At 42.8% G+C, this 19,131-nt stretch overlaps 1 protein-coding gene across 1 annotated transcript in view; it reads right to left on the bottom strand.

Moving 5' to 3' along the window:
• SLC5A5 (solute carrier family 5 member 5) overlaps window positions 1-19,131 on the bottom strand; it is a 94,019-nt gene that overhangs the window by 54,911 nt on the left and 19,977 nt on the right. The window contains exons 6-10 of the mRNA XM_077253324.1: window positions 10,107-10,261; window positions 7,834-7,974; window positions 5,592-5,721; window positions 4,125-4,213; window positions 3,922-4,034 (exon numbers count right to left, since the gene is read on the bottom strand). Coding sequence (XP_077109439.1) covers window positions 3,922-4,034; window positions 4,125-4,213; window positions 5,592-5,721; window positions 7,834-7,974; window positions 10,107-10,261 — 628 coding nt within the window. The remainder of the gene's footprint in view (window positions 1-3,921; window positions 4,035-4,124; window positions 4,214-5,591; window positions 5,722-7,833; window positions 7,975-10,106; window positions 10,262-19,131) is intronic.

Here is a 19,131-nt window from a genome sequence, read left to right as displayed (position 1 = left end):
TAGCTGTGCCATACAGTGCTCTGCACCATTATTGCCCCATAGCTGTGCCATACAGTGCTCTGCACCATTATTGCCCCATAGCTGTGCCATACAGTGCTCTGCACCATTACTGCCCCATAGCTGTGCCATACAGTGCTCTGCACCATTATTGCCCCATAGCTGTGCCATACAGTGCTCTGCACCATTATTGCCCCATAGCTGTGCCATACAGTGCTCTGCACCATTATTGCCCCATAGCTGTGCCATACAGTGCTCTGCACCATTACTGCCCCATAGCTGTGCCATACAGTGCTCTGCACCATTATTGCCCCATAGCTGTGCCATATAGTGCTCTGCACCATTATTGCCCCATAGCTGTGCCATACAGTGCTCTGCACCATTATTGCCCCATAGCTGTGCCATATAGTGCTCTGCACCATTATTGCCCCATAGCTGTGCCATATAGTGCTCTGCACCATTACTGCCCCATAGCTGTGCCATATAGTGCTCTGCACCATTACTGCCCCATAGCTGTGCCATATAGTGCTCTGCACCATTGCCCCATAGCTGTGCCATATAGTGCTCTGCACCATTATTGCCCCATAGCTGTGCCATATAGTGCTCTGCACCATTATTGCCCCATAGCTGTGCCATATAGTGCTCTGCACCATTATTGCCCCATAGCTGTGCCATACAGTGCTCTGCACCATTATTGCCCCATAGCTGTGCCATACAGTGCTCTGCACCATTACTGCCCCATAGCTGTGCCATACAGTGCTCTGCACCATTATTGCCCCATAGCTGTGCCATATAGTGCTCTGCACCATTATTGCCCCATAGCTGTGCCATACAGTGCTCTGCACCATTATTGCCCCATAGCTGTGCCATATAGTGCTCTGCACCATTATTGCCCCATAGCTGTGCCATATAGTGCTCTGCACCATTACTGCCCCATAGCTGTGCCATATAGTGCTCTGCACCATTACTGCCCCATAGCTGTGCCATATAGTGCTCTGCACCATTGCCCCATAGCTGTGCCATATAGTGCTCTGCACCATTATTGCCCTATAGCTGTGCCATATAGTGCTCTGCACCATTACTGCCCCATAGTTGTGCCATATAGTGCTCTGCACCATTGCCCCATAGCTCTGCCATATAGTGCTCTGCACCGTCCATTATTGCCCCATAGCTGTGCTGCTGCTGCTGCAATAAAAATAATAAAACACATACTCACCTCTCTTGCAGCTCCTCGGCGCCATCTTCCCGGCGTCTCTCTGCACTGACTGATCAGGCAGAGGGCGGCGCGCACACTATATGCGTCATCGCGCCCTCTGACCTGCACAGTCAGTGAGGAGAGAGAGAGAGACGCCGGGAAGATGGAGACAGCGCCCGGCGTGTGGAACGCGGACAGGTGAATATGCGATACTTACCTGCTCCCGGCGTCCCGCTCCTTCCCCCGGAAAGCTGGTCTTCGGTGCCGCAGCCTCTTCCTCTATCAGCGGTCACCGGCACCGCTGATTAGAGAAATGAATTATGCGGCTCCGCCCCTATGGGAGGTGGAGCAGCCTATTCATTTCTCTAATGAGCGGTCCCACGTGACCGCTCAGGGGAAGAGGCTGTTGCACCCGGAGACCGTGGGACGGGCAGGGGGAGCGACAGGATCGCCGGGACTAGGTGAGTATGCCTCAGCGCCCTCTCCCCCTCACCCGCCGACCCCACCGCCGACCGTGACTCGAGTATAAGCCGAGGGGGCACTTTCAGCCCAAAAATTTGGGCTGAAAATCTCGGCTTATACTCGAGTATATACGGTACATCTGCCTTTCCAATAGAAATATGATTTATGACACAATTTATCTAAAAAGTGATCTCTACCTGGAAGGCAAGTAATACCACAAGATGGTCCAAAAAACTCAGACATACAGTCATAAAATATTTAGACCACACAACACACATTAAATACTGCCATTGTCCAAATATTATCTGCAAATAATACTGTGAAACAGGGAAAGTGCTGCAGACAAAATCCTTCCAATTTAATTCTGACATACTGTAAGCACATACTGTAGATATTTTACATTGGTAAATACATCAGTCTCCGCATTTACAGTCTTATATTCCTGCACGCGGTAAATGCAGCTTATTCCACACACCCGTACATCCGTGATGCTTGTGAAATGGCTCCGTAATATGTAGGGGAGAGGGAGGAGTACGCTGAAGTCTGCAGCAAGGAGAGTGCTCAGAAGTCTGCAGGAGTGAGGGGGCTGAAAACTCAACAAGATGTAAGAAACAAGGGTACACAGCACAGGGAAGGAGGGAGACAACAGCTGACAAACTGTGGGGTAAGGGTTGTTATTGTATGAAAATGTGAACTGGAAGAGACAGTGGGCTTACACAGTGTGTTCTGGCCCCAGGGTCTATTAGCATCCTTAGTTGCAAGACCTACTGTAATAAAGCCTGTAATAGTTACCATGCATGATGTGTATGTGGTACTTTAGCCCACAAGCTATTTATTTATTATGCTTGTTTATATACCACCAACATAATCCGCAACACTTTATAGGCATCATCATAACGTTCTCCATTGGGTTCACAATCTAAATTCCCTATCAGCATGTGATTGGAGTGTGGTAGGAAACCGTAGAACCTGGAAACCCACGCAAACACGGGGAGAACATACAATGTCATTGCAGATGTTATCCTTGGTGGGATTCAGACCTAGGAACCCAGCGCCTACAAATCATTGTGCACAACTCATCCAGAGTTTATTACCTCCAATCTGACCTTTTAGGCTATGTTCACATGTTGTGCTTTCGCTGCATTTTTTAATGGAAGTTTTAAGCTGCATTTTACAGTACCAGCAAAAGCTGTGAGATTTCAGAAATCTTATGCACACACATTGGGATTCTTGAAAACTGCAGCATGTCACTTCTATCAGTGTTTTTGCAGCATTTTTTCACCCATAAAAAGCAATGAGTAAATGCAGAAATGCAGCAAAAAATGCAGGTATCAGGTTTTGTTGTGTTTTTAGTGAAAGAAAGCAGGTACAGCAGGATGTAAAGCTCATTTATTTTATGTTTTTCCCAGGTTTAAACCATAATGTCTTGGTCTCCTGACCTGAGAATGGTAGATAGGATTAGTACAGTTTAATTGACTTAGTGATGTGTGTAAAGTTAACATTGGATGACCAAGGTGTGAAACTTAACAATACCTGACCAACTCAAGGGCTGACCGAGGTGTGATATTGTACAATACCTGATCAACTCAAGGGCTGACCAAAGTGTGAAAGTAAATCTTGTCCTACAAATTCAATGCTCTGCCAATGTTTTAAGTAAACTATTCCTGACCAATTCATCTACCCCCACTATTACATTTGTAATTGTGTATTTTGTCATAAACTTATGTGAACTTTTTTGTTCAGAATAGTCACCAGTTTTTCAGAAAAATCTTTTTACACTAAATAGTTTGATGAAATTGTTCTTTTTTTACAAAATGTTTTTTGGTTTCACATATGTCTTGCATTGGTGACCTCACACCTTGCATTGTTCATGGTTCGTTTCTACTTATGTAGTGAAAGCAAAGCTGAAGTTTTCGTAAGCAAATTCTTTACTGCCAAGAGAACAGGTTTTGCCTGCAGAAAAATGCAATGTGTGAACATAGCCTTATGTAGTAGTCCTCTGTACTGGTTACAGATATCTGTGGAAGCCCATTCACAACATTATTGTAGGTTTGTTGAAAAGCGGACTTTCTTAAAACCTTTTCTGTATGCTGAAGTTTGAATAACATGTAACAAACATCAGTGCAACACCAACTAAGCACAAAAACTTTTTGGTAATGTAATAGATAATAATATGAGTCCAGCACAAGGCTGTTCTTATACACAGTATAAAGCATGTTGATAATCAGCATAATATCTCATCTATATTGGCAGTACATCATACTCACACAATGCCTTTGAAATTATTATTAACTTTGCCATAGAAATTTGTGGCATTCTTGGCTTAATGAGGTCCTCCAGTGTCACTGCAGCCATAGCATTAATGCTTGTAGATGCTGTGCTGTAGCAAAATAAAATATAATTAAGATGAAATAGAAGATTGCGTCTGCACACTACTATTGATTGTTCATATTCATGAATTGAATTGTACCTGAGTGTCCCACTGTATGCACAGGCAAGAAAAAGACCCGGGATACCTGGATATTGTTCAAATATCTCCAACACCAAGAATGGAATGTACTAGAAGAAAACAAAATAAAATATTAGGCTGGGTTTTTCCACACCTAAATCCTTGTAAATACCAACATGCCACCCTGATTTACCAGTGTCACTTGACTATTAGAAATCTTATTCATGAGGACAATGCAGCTGTGCCTCTTTCAGTGAATTGCCACTACTTGTCAGTGTTAAGAGTCATAGTTTTTGTTTGGGGCATATAATGAAACATCTATTAAGATGTTTTATTTTAGAAGGCAAAAGTTATTCTAATTTTTTCTTTTAATGTTACCTTTATTCCTACTTTTATTCAGCCAAATGCATAAATGGAATCACATAACACAAAAGTAGCAGTCATAACTATTAAGCTATAATCAGAATAGTATATGGTGTTCATAATTTGTAGATCTAAATAGGATATCGATGTTTTAAGAGAACATTGTACAAATCCTCAAGCTCCCCTGATTCTGACACTCTTCTCATTGCTCTATGTCACTCCATTGCAGAGATATTCATATTTAATGATTTTGGAGAGCAGTATGTGAAATTTCTTCTTGCAGTCCAACAGGGTAAGTCTTCTCTAGGAGTGTGCGCTTTCACCTCTCCCTCACAGACACTGCCAGTCTCCATGTACTAGCCATCTGACACAATGCTGAGCTGTGATTGGCAGCATCTGGGAGGGAGGAGTGACAGCGCATGCACCTAGAGAACGCTCTGAAGAAACACCAAGTTAGACTTCAGGCAGAGATTTCACAAATTGTGCTCAAAAAGCAACAAATGTGAATCTCTGCAGTGGAATTACACCACACAAACCAGTGGCAGAATCAGGGGAGTTTGAGGATGCTTATAAGTTAGTTGGCTCAATGGTGCACACTTGGCATGGATGTGCCTAATCCATTAGGAAGGGCTTGCATGAAAACTTTTTGCAACTTTTTAATATGCTTTGCGCAAGAGTTCTAGCGTAAACATCTTAATTAATCAGGCCCCATGTGTATTGGAGAAGAATAGGCAAGAATGCCAAAAATACAGTTTGTGAGTGGATAAAAAAGATGGCAGAGAAGGATGTTTAACCAAATATTTTCACCAAAGATAGCTTTCTACAGCCAACTGCCAGTTTCAGAAATCCATGTTATGGCTGCTAGATCCAACAATGAACTTGTCAGTGACATTAAAGCCTATGATTGTGTATTTTCCAGTTTACCTTTTGTAAAGATTTTAAAATCAAGCTCTTTTTGTGTTTCTTTTTCTTTTGGTACTAATATTTCGGTTATGCAGAGGTATCTCCACTAAATAACAAAGTACATATAAATACCTAACAATTTAATTCCACTGGCAGCAAATACATAATATTTATAACAGGTCAAGATAGTTTAACTCCAAAAATAAGTGACTATATAACTACCTGGTCTGGAGCAGAGACATATCCGGCAAGAAGAGGGTCACAGTTCACATAGAATGTGAACATTATAATTCCACAGATGACCGCGCTGGACACGATGACGCAAAGAGCCACTTGATTCACCAAGATTGCTCTGCAAGAAAATACACTCTCAAGCTGCAATCCAAGCAAAACCAACAGGAGCTGGAAAGAAGCATTTTAACTAGTCCGAGCCTAAAACTGTGTTCTATTCTATGAATATGACACCATAATATTTTATGATCTTTCCAATGTCTCTTCTTTTTTGTATTTGATCGGATCCACAATATAGTCCACCTCTAGGCCCAGATATTGTTTGTCGTATCATGCCTTTCTGCATAATTTTGCGTACTTTTACATAATACACACATAGCAGAATTCCTTCTAACCATGCATTAAATATTGAAGCGATATGTGAGAATTAGCAGATTACTGTGGCTCTGGGTTTAGCAACCTGAGTTCAGTTGTTTTCCAGAAGCTTTCTCTGACAGAACAGGAGTCTACCTGAAAGGCTTAAAAACAATTGTTAATCTGAAGTCCCTGTCACTCCAGCTCTATTCCCCACACAGTGTCACCTCCTCCTGCTTGACTGACAGCTCCCTTACCTGAAGTCACAAATCATAGGGATTGTCAGTCAAGCAGGAGGAGGCGGTGCTGGGCAGAGAATAATGTAATTAACGTAATGAACGGAATGGACTGGCCATGTAAAGGTATTGCTAGATATGTCTTTGAAAGAGCTACATACACATCTAAATAGTTTCTGGGGTAAAATCATGATGATAGATTCCCGTCAAGTAGCAATTATTCCCAGAGTTTACCATTTTAAACAAGATCACCATGAAGCGTAGCAGATAATTGGATGCATTACATATAACAATGATTTTTTTGCAGAGACCAGGCTAAGATTTGTATGCTTGTGAAAGAAATGTTCTGAAATATTGATGACAACAGTTTTCCAAATATAGTAGAATTGAACACTTAGACAATGCCTTATACTGTATGTGGAAGAATAAGGGAATGACTCTTAAAAAAGCCCATTTACACTTAATTATAGCTCTTGGGGATTTTTTTTTATATATTTTTGTATTTCTTTGCAGACTTTGCTCTTACACATTGTTGCATTTGACTGAGGGGTTATGAATACTGCTTTAGTGCCTCAATGGTCAGTCCTGTTCTACTATATTATCTTACTAATACAGTTAAATGTTTGAAAAATAAAATCTTCTGTATCATGTGACATAGTTATAGTTTCTATAATGCTGCAGGGTGTAACACCTTAACGACATCTGCCATACACGTAAGGCGCAAGTCCGAAGCGGGTGTATGGACCTGCCTCTAACAATCGAAGGTGGAGTGGATTGCTAACCTGTTGAATGCTTCTATCAACCTCAGACAGCAGCATTTAACATACATCGGCATGATGGTGTGTCATTCCATATGCCCATCAGCACGCCCATGACTTGACACTGGTCACAGATGGATTGTGATGACAGTCAGAGGTCTGCTGAAGAATCCCATGCTTCTCATTATGGAGTTCCTTCAAAACCAGGAATCCAGTTTAATTCCGGCAACAGGGCACAAAAAATATGGGAAAAATGGTTCCGGTAAGCAGGAGTCAGAAAGACTTGTGCTGACACATGCACAGTTAAGTTTTAGGCTCTGCTTACAGCCGGCCAGAACCGGCGATGTCCCTGTGCAAGCACGTGATTTCATTCGGCTATGTGGATGACGCAGGATGCGTCCGAATTTGCACACCTCGTTGGAGCACTTCAAATGTTTTTTTGGTGATATACAGGGGAATCAGAGCATAGTATACAACTTTCTGGAATGCAGCATAGACGCTGAGGAAGGTGGTGGTATTGGTTCGTACATAAAAAACTGGCGACAGGTTCCCTATAATACACGTCTGTTTTGTGTCCTATTTGCAGATCAAACTTCTCCATTCAAGCGAACGGTTCCATGAAACACAAATCAGCACTCAGTTGCAATCTATATTGCAGCCATGTACTGCCCATTTTTCACTGAGTAATCCTTGGAGAAACTTAGGAAACTGCCATCAGTTTTTTTCCTAATTCAACAAAAACAAATGACACATGCGTGGTAAAATCTGACAGATCGAGAACGTATGAAAATCCGACACACTGGTGAAATCAGTCCCCTTTTGTCAATGAGAAAAAACTGACTTTTGAATTCGCTTAGCAGCAGAGAAGAGAAGATGATCACTCACAGCTTAGCTTGATTTTCCGATTTACAGGATATGTAGCGCTGTACCTGGGCCTGATGGACCCCATACATGGATAGCCACAGGAAGGTGCTGCCACAAACAAATGTCCAGAAGGTGTATCGCCTGCGTGGGTCTAGGTCAAAGCTGTTACAAATTATAATTAGCACTCTCATATACATATCTATGTAAAGTCATCATTAGTACTTATTGTGATACTATTATGCTTGCATCTGTTCCATTGTTTTAGTGTAGGAGCAGGTACTGTAAGTGTTGCACCTTTATTTTTTCTGCCAAGTTTCCTACTTCCTTTTACGCATTGAAGTGGTTTTCAAGATTGGTGATGGTTGGGTGATTTGAACTACATCAAATCTACTATATAATTTTCTAAGGGTCACTTCCGTCTTTCTGTCTGTCTTTCTGTCTGTCTGTCTCTGTCTGTCACGGAAATCCCAAGTCGCTGATTGGTCGTGGCAAAACGGCCACGACCAATCCAAATCAGCAACGGGCACAGTCCGGCGGCAAAATAGCTGCTCCTTACTCCCCGCAGTCAGAGCTCACAAAGGGTTAATGACAGCGTTAACGGACCGCGTTATGCCGTGGTGTAACGCACTCCGTTAACGCTGCTATTAATCCTGTGTGACCAACTTTTTACTATTGATGCTGCCTATGCAGCATCAATAGTAAAAAGATCTAATGTTAAAAATAATTAAAAAAAAATAAAAATCATTATATACTCACCCTCCGTTGGCCCCCCGCATCCAGCCGAGGCCTTTCCCGCTCCTCGCAATGCTCCGGTGACCGGTCCATGCATTGCGGTCTCGCGAGATGATGATGTAGCGGTCTCGCAAGACCGCTACATCATCATCTCGCGAGACCGCAATGCACTCTTGGGACCGGAGCGTCGCGAGGAGCATCGGTTAACGCCTCAGCTGGATCCGGGGGGGCGGACAGAGGGTGAGTATATAACTATTTTTTATTTTAATTCTTTTTTTAACAGGGATATGGTGCCCACATTGCTATATATACTACATGGGCTGTGTTATATACTACATCTCTGTGCTATATACTATATGGGCTGTGCTATATACTATGTGGCTGTGGTATATATTACGTGGCTAAGCACTATACTAAATTGCTGTGCTCTATACTACGTGGCCTGTGTTATATATTGCATGGGCAGTGTTATATACTACGTCTCTGCTATATACTACGTGGCTGTGCTATATACTACATGGGCTGTGTTAGATACTGCATGGGCTGTGGTATATACTACATCTCTGTGCTATATACTATGTGGGCTGTGCTATATACTACGTGGCTGTGGTATATATTACGTGGCTGGGCTATATACTACCTTGCTGTGCTCTATACTACGTGGCCTGGGTTATATACTGCATGGGCAGTGTTATATACTACATCTCTGCTATATACTACATGGCTGTGCTATATACTACATGGCTGTGCAATATATTACATGGCTGGGCAATATACTACGTGTCTGTGCTATATACTACGTGTCTGTGCTATATACTACATCACTGTGCTATATACTACGTGGCCTGTGTTATATACTGCATGGGCTGTGTTATATACTACGCCTCTGCTATATACTAGGTGGCTGTGCTATATACTACGTGGCTGTGCAATATATTATGTGGCTGTGTTATATACTACATGGCTGTGGTATATATTACGTGGCTGGGCAATATACTACATCACTGTGCTATATGCTACGTGGCCTGTGTTATATACTGCATGGGCAGTGTTATATACTACGTCTCTATGCTATATACTATGTGGCTGTGCTATATACTACATGGCTGTGCCATATATTACGTGGCTGTGCCATATATTATGTGGCTGGGCAATACACTATGTGTCTGTGCTATATACTATGTGTCTGTGCTATATACTACGTGGCTGGGCAATATACTACGTGGCTGGGCAATATATTACCTGGCAATTTGAACCACGCTTCGCTAATTAGTCGCGTCCGGCCGAATCCTGTGTGTAAATTGCATTATTCTGAAAACTTCATAAATAAACTACATACAGATTCTAGAATACCCGATGCGTTAGAATCGGGACACCATCTAGTAAATGTTATAAATGCCTCAAATGGGACCACCCTCTTGACTAAAAATAGTTGTCAAATCTTTAAGAGCATCCAGCTTATTATCTGTTTATGTAGTGTCCATATTCTATGAACTATAGACAAACCTAACTGGCACTATTGTACAAAAAAAAAAAATCAATCAAAGAACAATTATACTTACTCGCCAATGTTAATTCTGGAATAATTTCTTGCAATATCCACTACAGTAGAGGGTCCACCAACCAGCATAGCACCACGAATAGCAATTGCAAAGAAGCCAGAGATCATTACCAGTACTTGGAAAACATCCGTCCAGATGACCGCTTTCATACCACCCTATGAGAGACAAGCACAGGGTGATAGCCTGAATAATTTAAATTTTCTTGCACTCTTTATAGTTACGGCTTTCACGACACTTCGGTGCCATTATTTTAACAACTTACAAAAATAAACTCAAACATTATCATCCAGTTCACAGTCAGATCATCCATAGCAGTCTGTAACAATCTATTGCAGTGGGCAACAGCACTACTGTGTAACTCGTGGGTGTGGCCTTGGCTTTGCTCTCTCTGGCTCTGACCTGTGTTCAGTCTCACACAGACCTGACACACACACAGCTCTTGCTCTGCTGCTTGCAAAACCAAATACTGACACACCCAAAACTTATCTGAAAGTTTAAATGAGAATTGTGGACATGGGCCACTTACTAAAAATTAGCCTTTAATTTAAATATTAAAAACATACATGTGCACTTGACAAAACCATCACCAATAAATGCAAGCGTACTAACAGGAAAGGCCGCAACAGTGTCAAGCCCTATGCTCTCTAAGTGCCCCCTACCTGCCTGCGGAGGTTGGCACCCTATTGTCCTACGCCGTGGCGCCCCCGCTCCTCGTCGGCTATCCCTACTATCCCTGTTAGACCCTGACGGGATAGGGGACGAAATACTCACATATACAATGTATGAATGTAGATATCTTGGAGGGACATAAATATATCAGCAAAAATATCTAGCTAGAACTAGGGTTCTCAACTAGCTTGGTAATCTGTGTCCCTTTACTCTGTAGTTCATCTTATCCAAACACAACAATTCATGGCAGATAGGAATGCTTAATTAGAGATAGAATCAAACACATCTATGATATTGGTCCGTTTGTTCCTATATAATAGGGTCTAAAAATGCTATTAACCTAATGGGGAGATGTATCTGCTGTAGTGTCAGGCATATCCCATACCACAGTTCAGCCTTTTAATACCACACTGCAATATTTCAATTTATAATAAGGGCCTAAAACAGCCAAACATTAGCTCATTAATCAATGACATATTTGTATTTTTGTTGTTATGACCCTAATGCAGACCAAAAACTACACCACATTATATCTTATGTATCTCATGCAAAGAATCATATCCCTTTATACTCAACGCGTTTCTCCCCTCCTAGTTCAAAGGGGTTCATCAGGAGTATATCCAAATAACAAAAAGGGTTACTTAGCTTATGTACAAATTTAGCATGTTGGCAATTCAGATAGCTGCACCACCGGGCCGGTCCCCTATCCATGTAGCGCTTACAGACAAGTGCCAAAACATGTGCATTATATGGGCTCCGAATCATCACCGCACTCATATCACCTGAGTACTTTGGACGCCTACCTCACAACCGGCGCTTACCGATCAGTATTCCTGTGATGTAATCACCACATGCTAAAGACGCTCTGGCGTCATAATAGTGCGCCTTGCCACAGTAGGGTTAGTGACAGTGCGCAAGCGCCAGTACTTCCTCAACTGCGCATGCGCCCGCCGGCACAAAGGGACCAATACATACTGGTCTACTGATGTCCGGACTCATCGCGCAATGTGCGCAAGCGCAACATAACCACATACGCGCATGCGTGCTAATGCTAAATGAAATCAGACGAGACTCGCGTCTGTGCGGTTGTAAGAGAAAGCACTGTAAAGGCGCTAGTTGTTATACAGCCGCGCACCAGCCCCTAAGTCCGGGGACCGGTACCTCAATAGAAAGCATGCAAATATAAAAGGTATATGTACAGCAAGTAGTGTCTAGGTTACCAATAGGGCAACACTATGTGCGCTCATATGCATTCATAACAAGCACCAGTTATACATAAGTTCAAATAATATAATCAATGCACATATACAAAGGGGTTCCAATATTACTATAACTATAATACTAACATATATACAATGCACTTAAAGTAAAACTAATTGATCCATTTAAGTTCCGCACATCAAGGTGACCTGAAATCATTTTCATTTTGTGTTGTGGAGGTGGCACTGGTGACCCCTTCTATTCGAGGAGGTGACTGGGACCGCAGAATTTTACAAAAAGAACTTAAATGGATCCATAGACTGGAAACAGTCACCCCGGGGGGTCTAAACGAACAAATGAACTTTGGCTGCTACCTATAACTCTGGATATATATAGGTTGAAAGATAAGTGGTAAGGGGAAACCTGTCGTATCGACCCTAAAGGGTCAGAGGGAAATGTAATAATGGTCCATATTTTGGACAAATAATCGGTTGATACCTGTCATATTTATGATGGTTGTTATGTTTGACAAAAAGTGCATTATAAATTGATATATTCTAATGGGTTCTGGGTAATTGAATTGATAAGATATGAATTGAATAGTCTAGGTGCTAAAATATGTCAATGATTCTGGATCTATTGATCCATAGATAGTGATAGATCTTCATTGATAAATAATGCTCCAAATATATACGGCACATATAGGGTTGGTGATTTATTATCTTTTCTTATTGGTTAGGTTTATCAATTAGTTTTACTTTAAGTGCATTGTATATATGTTAGTATTATAGTTATAGTAATATTGGAACCCCTTTGTATATGTGCATTGATTATATTATTTGAACTTATGTATAACTGGTGCTTGTTATGAATGCATATGAGCGCACATAGTGTTGCCCTATTGGTAACCTAGACACTACTTGCTGTACATATACCTTTTATATTTGCATGCTTTCTATTGAGGTACCGGTCCCCGGACTTAGGGGCTGGTGCGCGGCTGTATAACAACTAGCGCCTTTACAGTGCTTTCTCTTACAACCGCACAGACGCGAGTCTCGTCTGATTTCATTTAGCATTAGCACGCATGCGCGTATGTGGTTATGTTGCGCTTGCGCACATTGCGCGATGAGTCCGGACATCAGTAGACCAGTATGTATTGGTCCCTTTGTGCCGGCGGGCGCATGCGCAGTTGAGGAAGTACTGGCGCTTGCGCACTGTCACTAACCCTACTGTGGCAAGGCGCACTATTATGACGCCAGAGCGTCTTTAGCATGTGGTGATTACATCACAGGAATACTGATCGGTAAGCGCCGGTTGTGAGGTAGGCGTCCAAAGTACTCAGGTGATATGAGTGCGGTGATGATTCGGAGCCCATATAATGCACATGTTTTGGCACTTGTCTGTAAGCGCTACATGGATAGGGGACCGGCCCGGTGGTGCAGCTATCTGAATTGCCAACATGCTAAATTTGTACATAAGCTAAGTAACCCTTTTTGTTATTTGGATATACTCCTGATGAACCCCTTTGAACTAGGAGGGGAGAAACGCGTTGAGTATAAAGGGATATGATTCTTTGCATGAGATACATAAGATATAATGTGGTGTAGTTTTTGGTCTGCATTAGGGTCATAACAACAAAAATACAAATATGTCATTGATTAATGAGCTAATGTTTGGCTGTTTTAGGCCCTTATTATAAATTGAAATATTGCAGTGTGGTATTAAAAGGCTGAACTGTGGTATGGGATATGCCTGACACTACAGCAGATACATCTCCCCATTAGGTTAATAGCATTTTTAGACCCTATTATATAGGAACAAACGGACCAATATCATAGATGTGTTTGATTCTATCTCTAATTAAGCATTCCTATCTGCCATGAATTGTTGTGTTTGGATAAGATGAACTACAGAGTAAAGGGACACAGATTACCAAGCTAGTTGAGAACCCTAGTTCTAGCTAGATATTTTTACTGATATATTTATGTCCCTCCAAGTTATCTACATTCATACATTGTATATGTGAGTATTTCGTCCCCTATCCCGTCAGGGTCTAACAGGGATAGTAGGGATAGCCGACGAGGAGCGGGGGCGCCACGGCGTAGGACAATAGGGTGCCAACCTCCGCAGGCAGGTAGGGGGCACTTAGAGAGCATAGGGCTTGACACTGTTGCGGCCTTTCCTGTTAGTACGCTTGCATTTATTGGTGATGGTTTTGTCAAGTGCACATGTATGTTTTTAATATTTAAATTAAAGGCTAATTTTTAGTATTTGTACATTATTTCTTGGGTTTTTTCTGTGAGATTAGTTTAATTTTCCCAAGTATTCATTCTTTGACTGTGAAAACATGGGCCACTTCCAAGACGCGGACTGGAGGGAGAGATCCATTACACTACCTTGCTACAGAGCTCTCCAAAAATAAAAGCCCATATCAGGTTTTCCCAAATCTGACTTGGTCAAATAGCTTGACCAAGTCCACATTCTCTTTTACTTTGCCTATATTTACAGTGACATGTAAAAGTTTGGGCACCTCTGGTCAAAATTACTGTTATGGTGAACAGTTAAACGAGTTGAAGATGAAATGATCTCTAAAAGACCTAAAGTTAAAGATGACACATTTCCTTTAAATTTTATGCAAAAAAATAGTCTTTTTTTTTTCATTTAACAAAATTACAAAAAGGAAAATGGTCTAATGCAAAAGTTTGGGTGCTGTTGTAGATTTGTGTCATCAGATAACTTTGACCAATGTTTCAGAGCTTAACCCCTTCCCGACCTCCGCCGTACTAGTACTGCACTGCGGGAGGTGCATTTCTGACCAGCGCAGTACTAGTACGGCGCCGCCATTTTCCGGTCACCACGCGGCATCGTGATGACCGGGTTCCGATGGCTGCTGTCCATGACAGCAGACCATCTCCGCACGTAGCCCTGTGGGCCCCCCCACATCGGCGATCACTGTGATTGGCTGGTCAATTCTGACCAGCCAATCACAGCAATAAAACAATAAAGTTATTTAAAAAAAAAGCATGTGACTGGCTGTGATCTGTGCTGAGTGACGTAGCACCAATCACAGCCATCACAGTGGGTGGGGTGATCACCACGTCACCTCACCTGATTAACCCCTAGGGCGCTTATTGGCTGAACAATAGCTTCTGATACTGATCACCGCCCTGCACGCCATCTTTACTTCAGATTTGGCGTGCAGAGCGGTTGTCCAAGCCCCTCTGTGTCTCACCTGAGAAAAGAATCCATTGGTGGCCATTGTGATCAACCCGGCGATCTTCTGCCTCCTGTTTCACCCTCCAGCTCCAGCTTCCTGCTGTGCTCTCTGCTTTTTGCTACGATCTGCCTGCTGTGTGACTCCATTGATCACAGAAAAGCAGCAGCGCCTCCCCCACCCCTTTCCCATCCCTGTTCCAGTACCCCCCTCCACCTCCCCTCCCCCACCCTCCAATTGATTTTTTTAGCACACTTTTATGCGCTTTTTTCTTGTGCGCGGCGTCCCACACAGAGCATTCGTGCTCTTCCCGTGTCCGCAGCGCTCTGACCAGTATTGCTGCTGATCAGAGACTGCGCAAATTTTTCTTTTTTCAGATAGTTAGCATAGCGGACGTCGCAGTCTAAGCGACGTCCGATTTTTTTTTTTAGAAAGTAATAGTAGTTAGTACAGTGTAGTTTTAGACATAGCGTAGCTGGCGTCAGTGTTTGGTGACACCACCTTTCCCATCCCCCCTCCCTGTTCCAGTACCCCCTCCCCCACCTCCAATTGAATTTTTAGCGTACTTGTTTTGCGCTTTTTTTTCTGTGCGCTGCATCCTGCACAGGGCATTTGTGCTCTTCCCGTGTCCGCAGCGCTCTGATCAGTATTGTTGCTGATCAAAGGCTGCGCCACAGGGATTTTTCTTGATACAAACAAAATACCATCTGTAAAAAAGCTAAAGTTGAAAAGAGGATGGCTTCTTCAAATGGATAATGATCTAAACACATGTCAAAATCCACAATAGACTACATCAAAAGGCAGAAGCTGGAGGTTTTACAATGGCCCTCACAGTCCCCTGATCTGACCATCAGTGAAAATCTGTGGCTAGATCTCAAAATAACATGCAAGATGACCCAGGAATCTCACAGAACTGGAAGAATTTTCCAAGGAAGACCAGATGAAAATCCCTCAAACAAGAATTGAAAGACTCTTCAATGGCTACAAAAGTTGTTCACAAGCTATGATATTTTCAAAGGGGGTTCTACTAGATGCTAACCATGCATGGGCCCATTTTCCTTTCTTTAATTTTTAAATGCAAGAGATGAAAATATATAACATAGTTTCCAGACTATAAGACGCACCGGACCATAAGAAGCACCTAGGTTTTAGAGGAAATTAGGAGAAAAAAATTGAAGCAAAAATGTGGTCAATTCTGTACTTAATATCCCCTATCCTAGTATATATGGTCCCCTCATCCCCATCCTGATACACAAGGCCCCCTCATCCCCATCCTGTCATGCATGACCCCCCTTCATCCCTACTCTGGTATGCATGGCTCCCTCATGCCTACCCTGGAATGCATTATCCCCCTCATCTTTACCATGGTATGCATGGCCCCCACATCACTACCCTGGTATACATGACTCCCTCATCCCCATCCCCATCCTGGTATGCATGCCTCCTCATCCCTAGACTGGTATGCATGCTCCCCTTATTCCTATCCTGGTAGGAATGGTCCTCCTCATCCATATCCTGGGAAGCAGGGACCCCATCTCGTCCAAGTATGCATGGCCCCATCCATATCCTGGTATGCAGGGCCCCATCCTTAACCTGGTATGATTGGCCCCCATCCCGGTTCTGGTATGCATGGTCACATCCATACCCTGGTATGTTTGGCCTCATCCCAGTCCTGGTATGTATGGTCCCATCCTTATACTGATTTGATTGTCTCCCACCCCCATTCCCATCCTGGTATGCATTGCCCCATCCTTATGATTAGCCTCCATCTACTCCTATCTTGATATGCATGGCCCCATCAGAAGTGTCCTGTTCTGATACCAGCAACTGCTTTATGTTTGTAAGCAGTGCAAGGCAGAGACTTCATGAGCTGCTTGCAAGCGAAAGAGCAGCTGCCGAAATACTCAATGCTCTGCACGCCAGGACTGTGGAATATTCATGGAATGGGGTGAATATTCATTTCTCTTAAATATCGGCACTCGTGACTGTATTTACAAGCATAAAGCAGTTGCTGGCATCGGAACAGGACGTTTCGAGGGAGGGAAGGTAAGTGTAATGGTTTGTTTTTTTAATGTTTTCTGATGGATCCATGCATACCAGGATGGGGGCCAATCATACCAGGATGGGGGTGGGGCCAATCATACGAGGATAAGGAAAGGATGGGACCAATCATTCCAGGATCGGGATGGGGGCCAATCATACCAGGATGCTATTAAAGAGAAATGAATATTCATCACCCTCCACGCCCTTGGGCTTGGAATGCTGTGAATATTAATTTCTCTTTAGCAGTGTGCACATGAGTTAGCAGCAGCAGCCGGCTCCTGCCTCTGTGACCCCCTGCTCTGCCGAAACCTCTCCCCCACCTTCCCCAGCATAGCCAGAGCCGATACATCCAGACTATAAGGGTATGTGCATAAGTATCTGTGAGGGCTGCAGATTTTTCCGCAGCGGATTTGATAAATCCGCAGGGCAAATGCACTGCTTTTTATCTGCGGATTTACAATGGATTTACCACGGTTTTTGTGCGGATTCCACTGCGATTTTACACCTGCGGTTTTCTATTATGGAGCAGGTGTAAAACTGCTGCGGATTCCGCACAAAATTGACATGCTGCGGAATGTAAACTGCTACGTTTCCGCGTGTTTTTTTCTGCAGCATGTGCACAGCGGATTGCGTTTCCCATAGGTTTACATTGTACTGTAAACGCATGGGAAACTGCTGCGGAAACGCTGCGGATCCCAGCAAAATCCGCATCGTGTGCATATAGCCTAAGATGCACCCCACATTTTTTGAGGAAAAAAGTGTGTCTTACAGTCTGAAAAATATGGTACTTTTTTGCCTAAAATACAAATTAAATTTGTCTTCTTTAACTTTAGGTCTTTAAGAGATCATTCAGTCTTCAACTTGCTTAACTGTTCACAATAACAGTAATTTTGACCAGAGGTTCCCAAACTTTTACATGCCACTGCAATTTATCCAGTGATATTGTTGAGGAGAAATTGCACACTTCCAGTCAGATTCACCAGTACCCGTAAACCGCAATACTAGTACGGCGGCATGATCGCGCGATCTCACAGTGAGCACTGCGGCGATCGCGTGCGGGTGTCAGCTGTCACATACAGCTAGCTAGCGCCGATCGTGGGCATTTAACCCCTGTGATGCCACTGTCAGTAGTGACCATGGCACAGAGAACAGTCGCGCAAGGAGGGGACTCCCTGCGCTCTCTCACCGGAACAGCAAAATGCAATCGCGTTGTTCTGGTGGTCTTCATGGAGACCCCGGATCCAAAATGGCCACGGGCTCCTTCCGGGTCCTTCACTGAGGTGGCTTGCCTACAATACAAGTACACATATTTGGTATTGCCGCATCCGTAACAACCCGCTCTATAAAAATATTCCACTAGTTAACCCCTTCAGTGAACGTCGTGAAAAAAATAAATAAAAAAACAGGCAAAGAACAATGCTTTATCAGCATACTGCCGAACAAAAAGTGTAATAAAACTTGATCAAAAAGACGAATATAAATAAACATGGTACCGCTGAAAATATCATCTTGTCCCGCAAAAAAAAAGGTGCCATACAGCATCATCAGCAGAAAAATAAAAAAGTTATAGCTCTCAGAATAAAGCGATGCAAAAACAATTATTTTTTATATAAAATAGTTTTTATTGTGTAAAAGCGTCAAAACAAAAAAATGATATAAATGAGGTATTGCTGTAATTATACTGACCCGAAGAATAAAACTGCCTTATCAAATTTACCACACGTGGAATGGTATAAACGCCCCCCCTAAAAGAAATTCAGGAATTGCTGTTTTTTGTTCATTCTGCCTTCCAAAAATCAGAATAAAAAGCAATCAAAACATGTCATGTGCCCGAAAATGGTACCAATGCAAACATCAACTTGTCCCGCAAAAAGCAAGACCTCACATGACTCTGTGAGC

This window comes from Ranitomeya variabilis, chromosome 1 (genome assembly GCF_051348905.1).
Source record: "Ranitomeya variabilis isolate aRanVar5 chromosome 1, aRanVar5.hap1, whole genome shotgun sequence".
Taxonomy (NCBI): domain Eukaryota; kingdom Metazoa; phylum Chordata; class Amphibia; order Anura; family Dendrobatidae; genus Ranitomeya; species Ranitomeya variabilis.
This window is presented reverse-complemented; position numbering and strand designations above follow the sequence as displayed.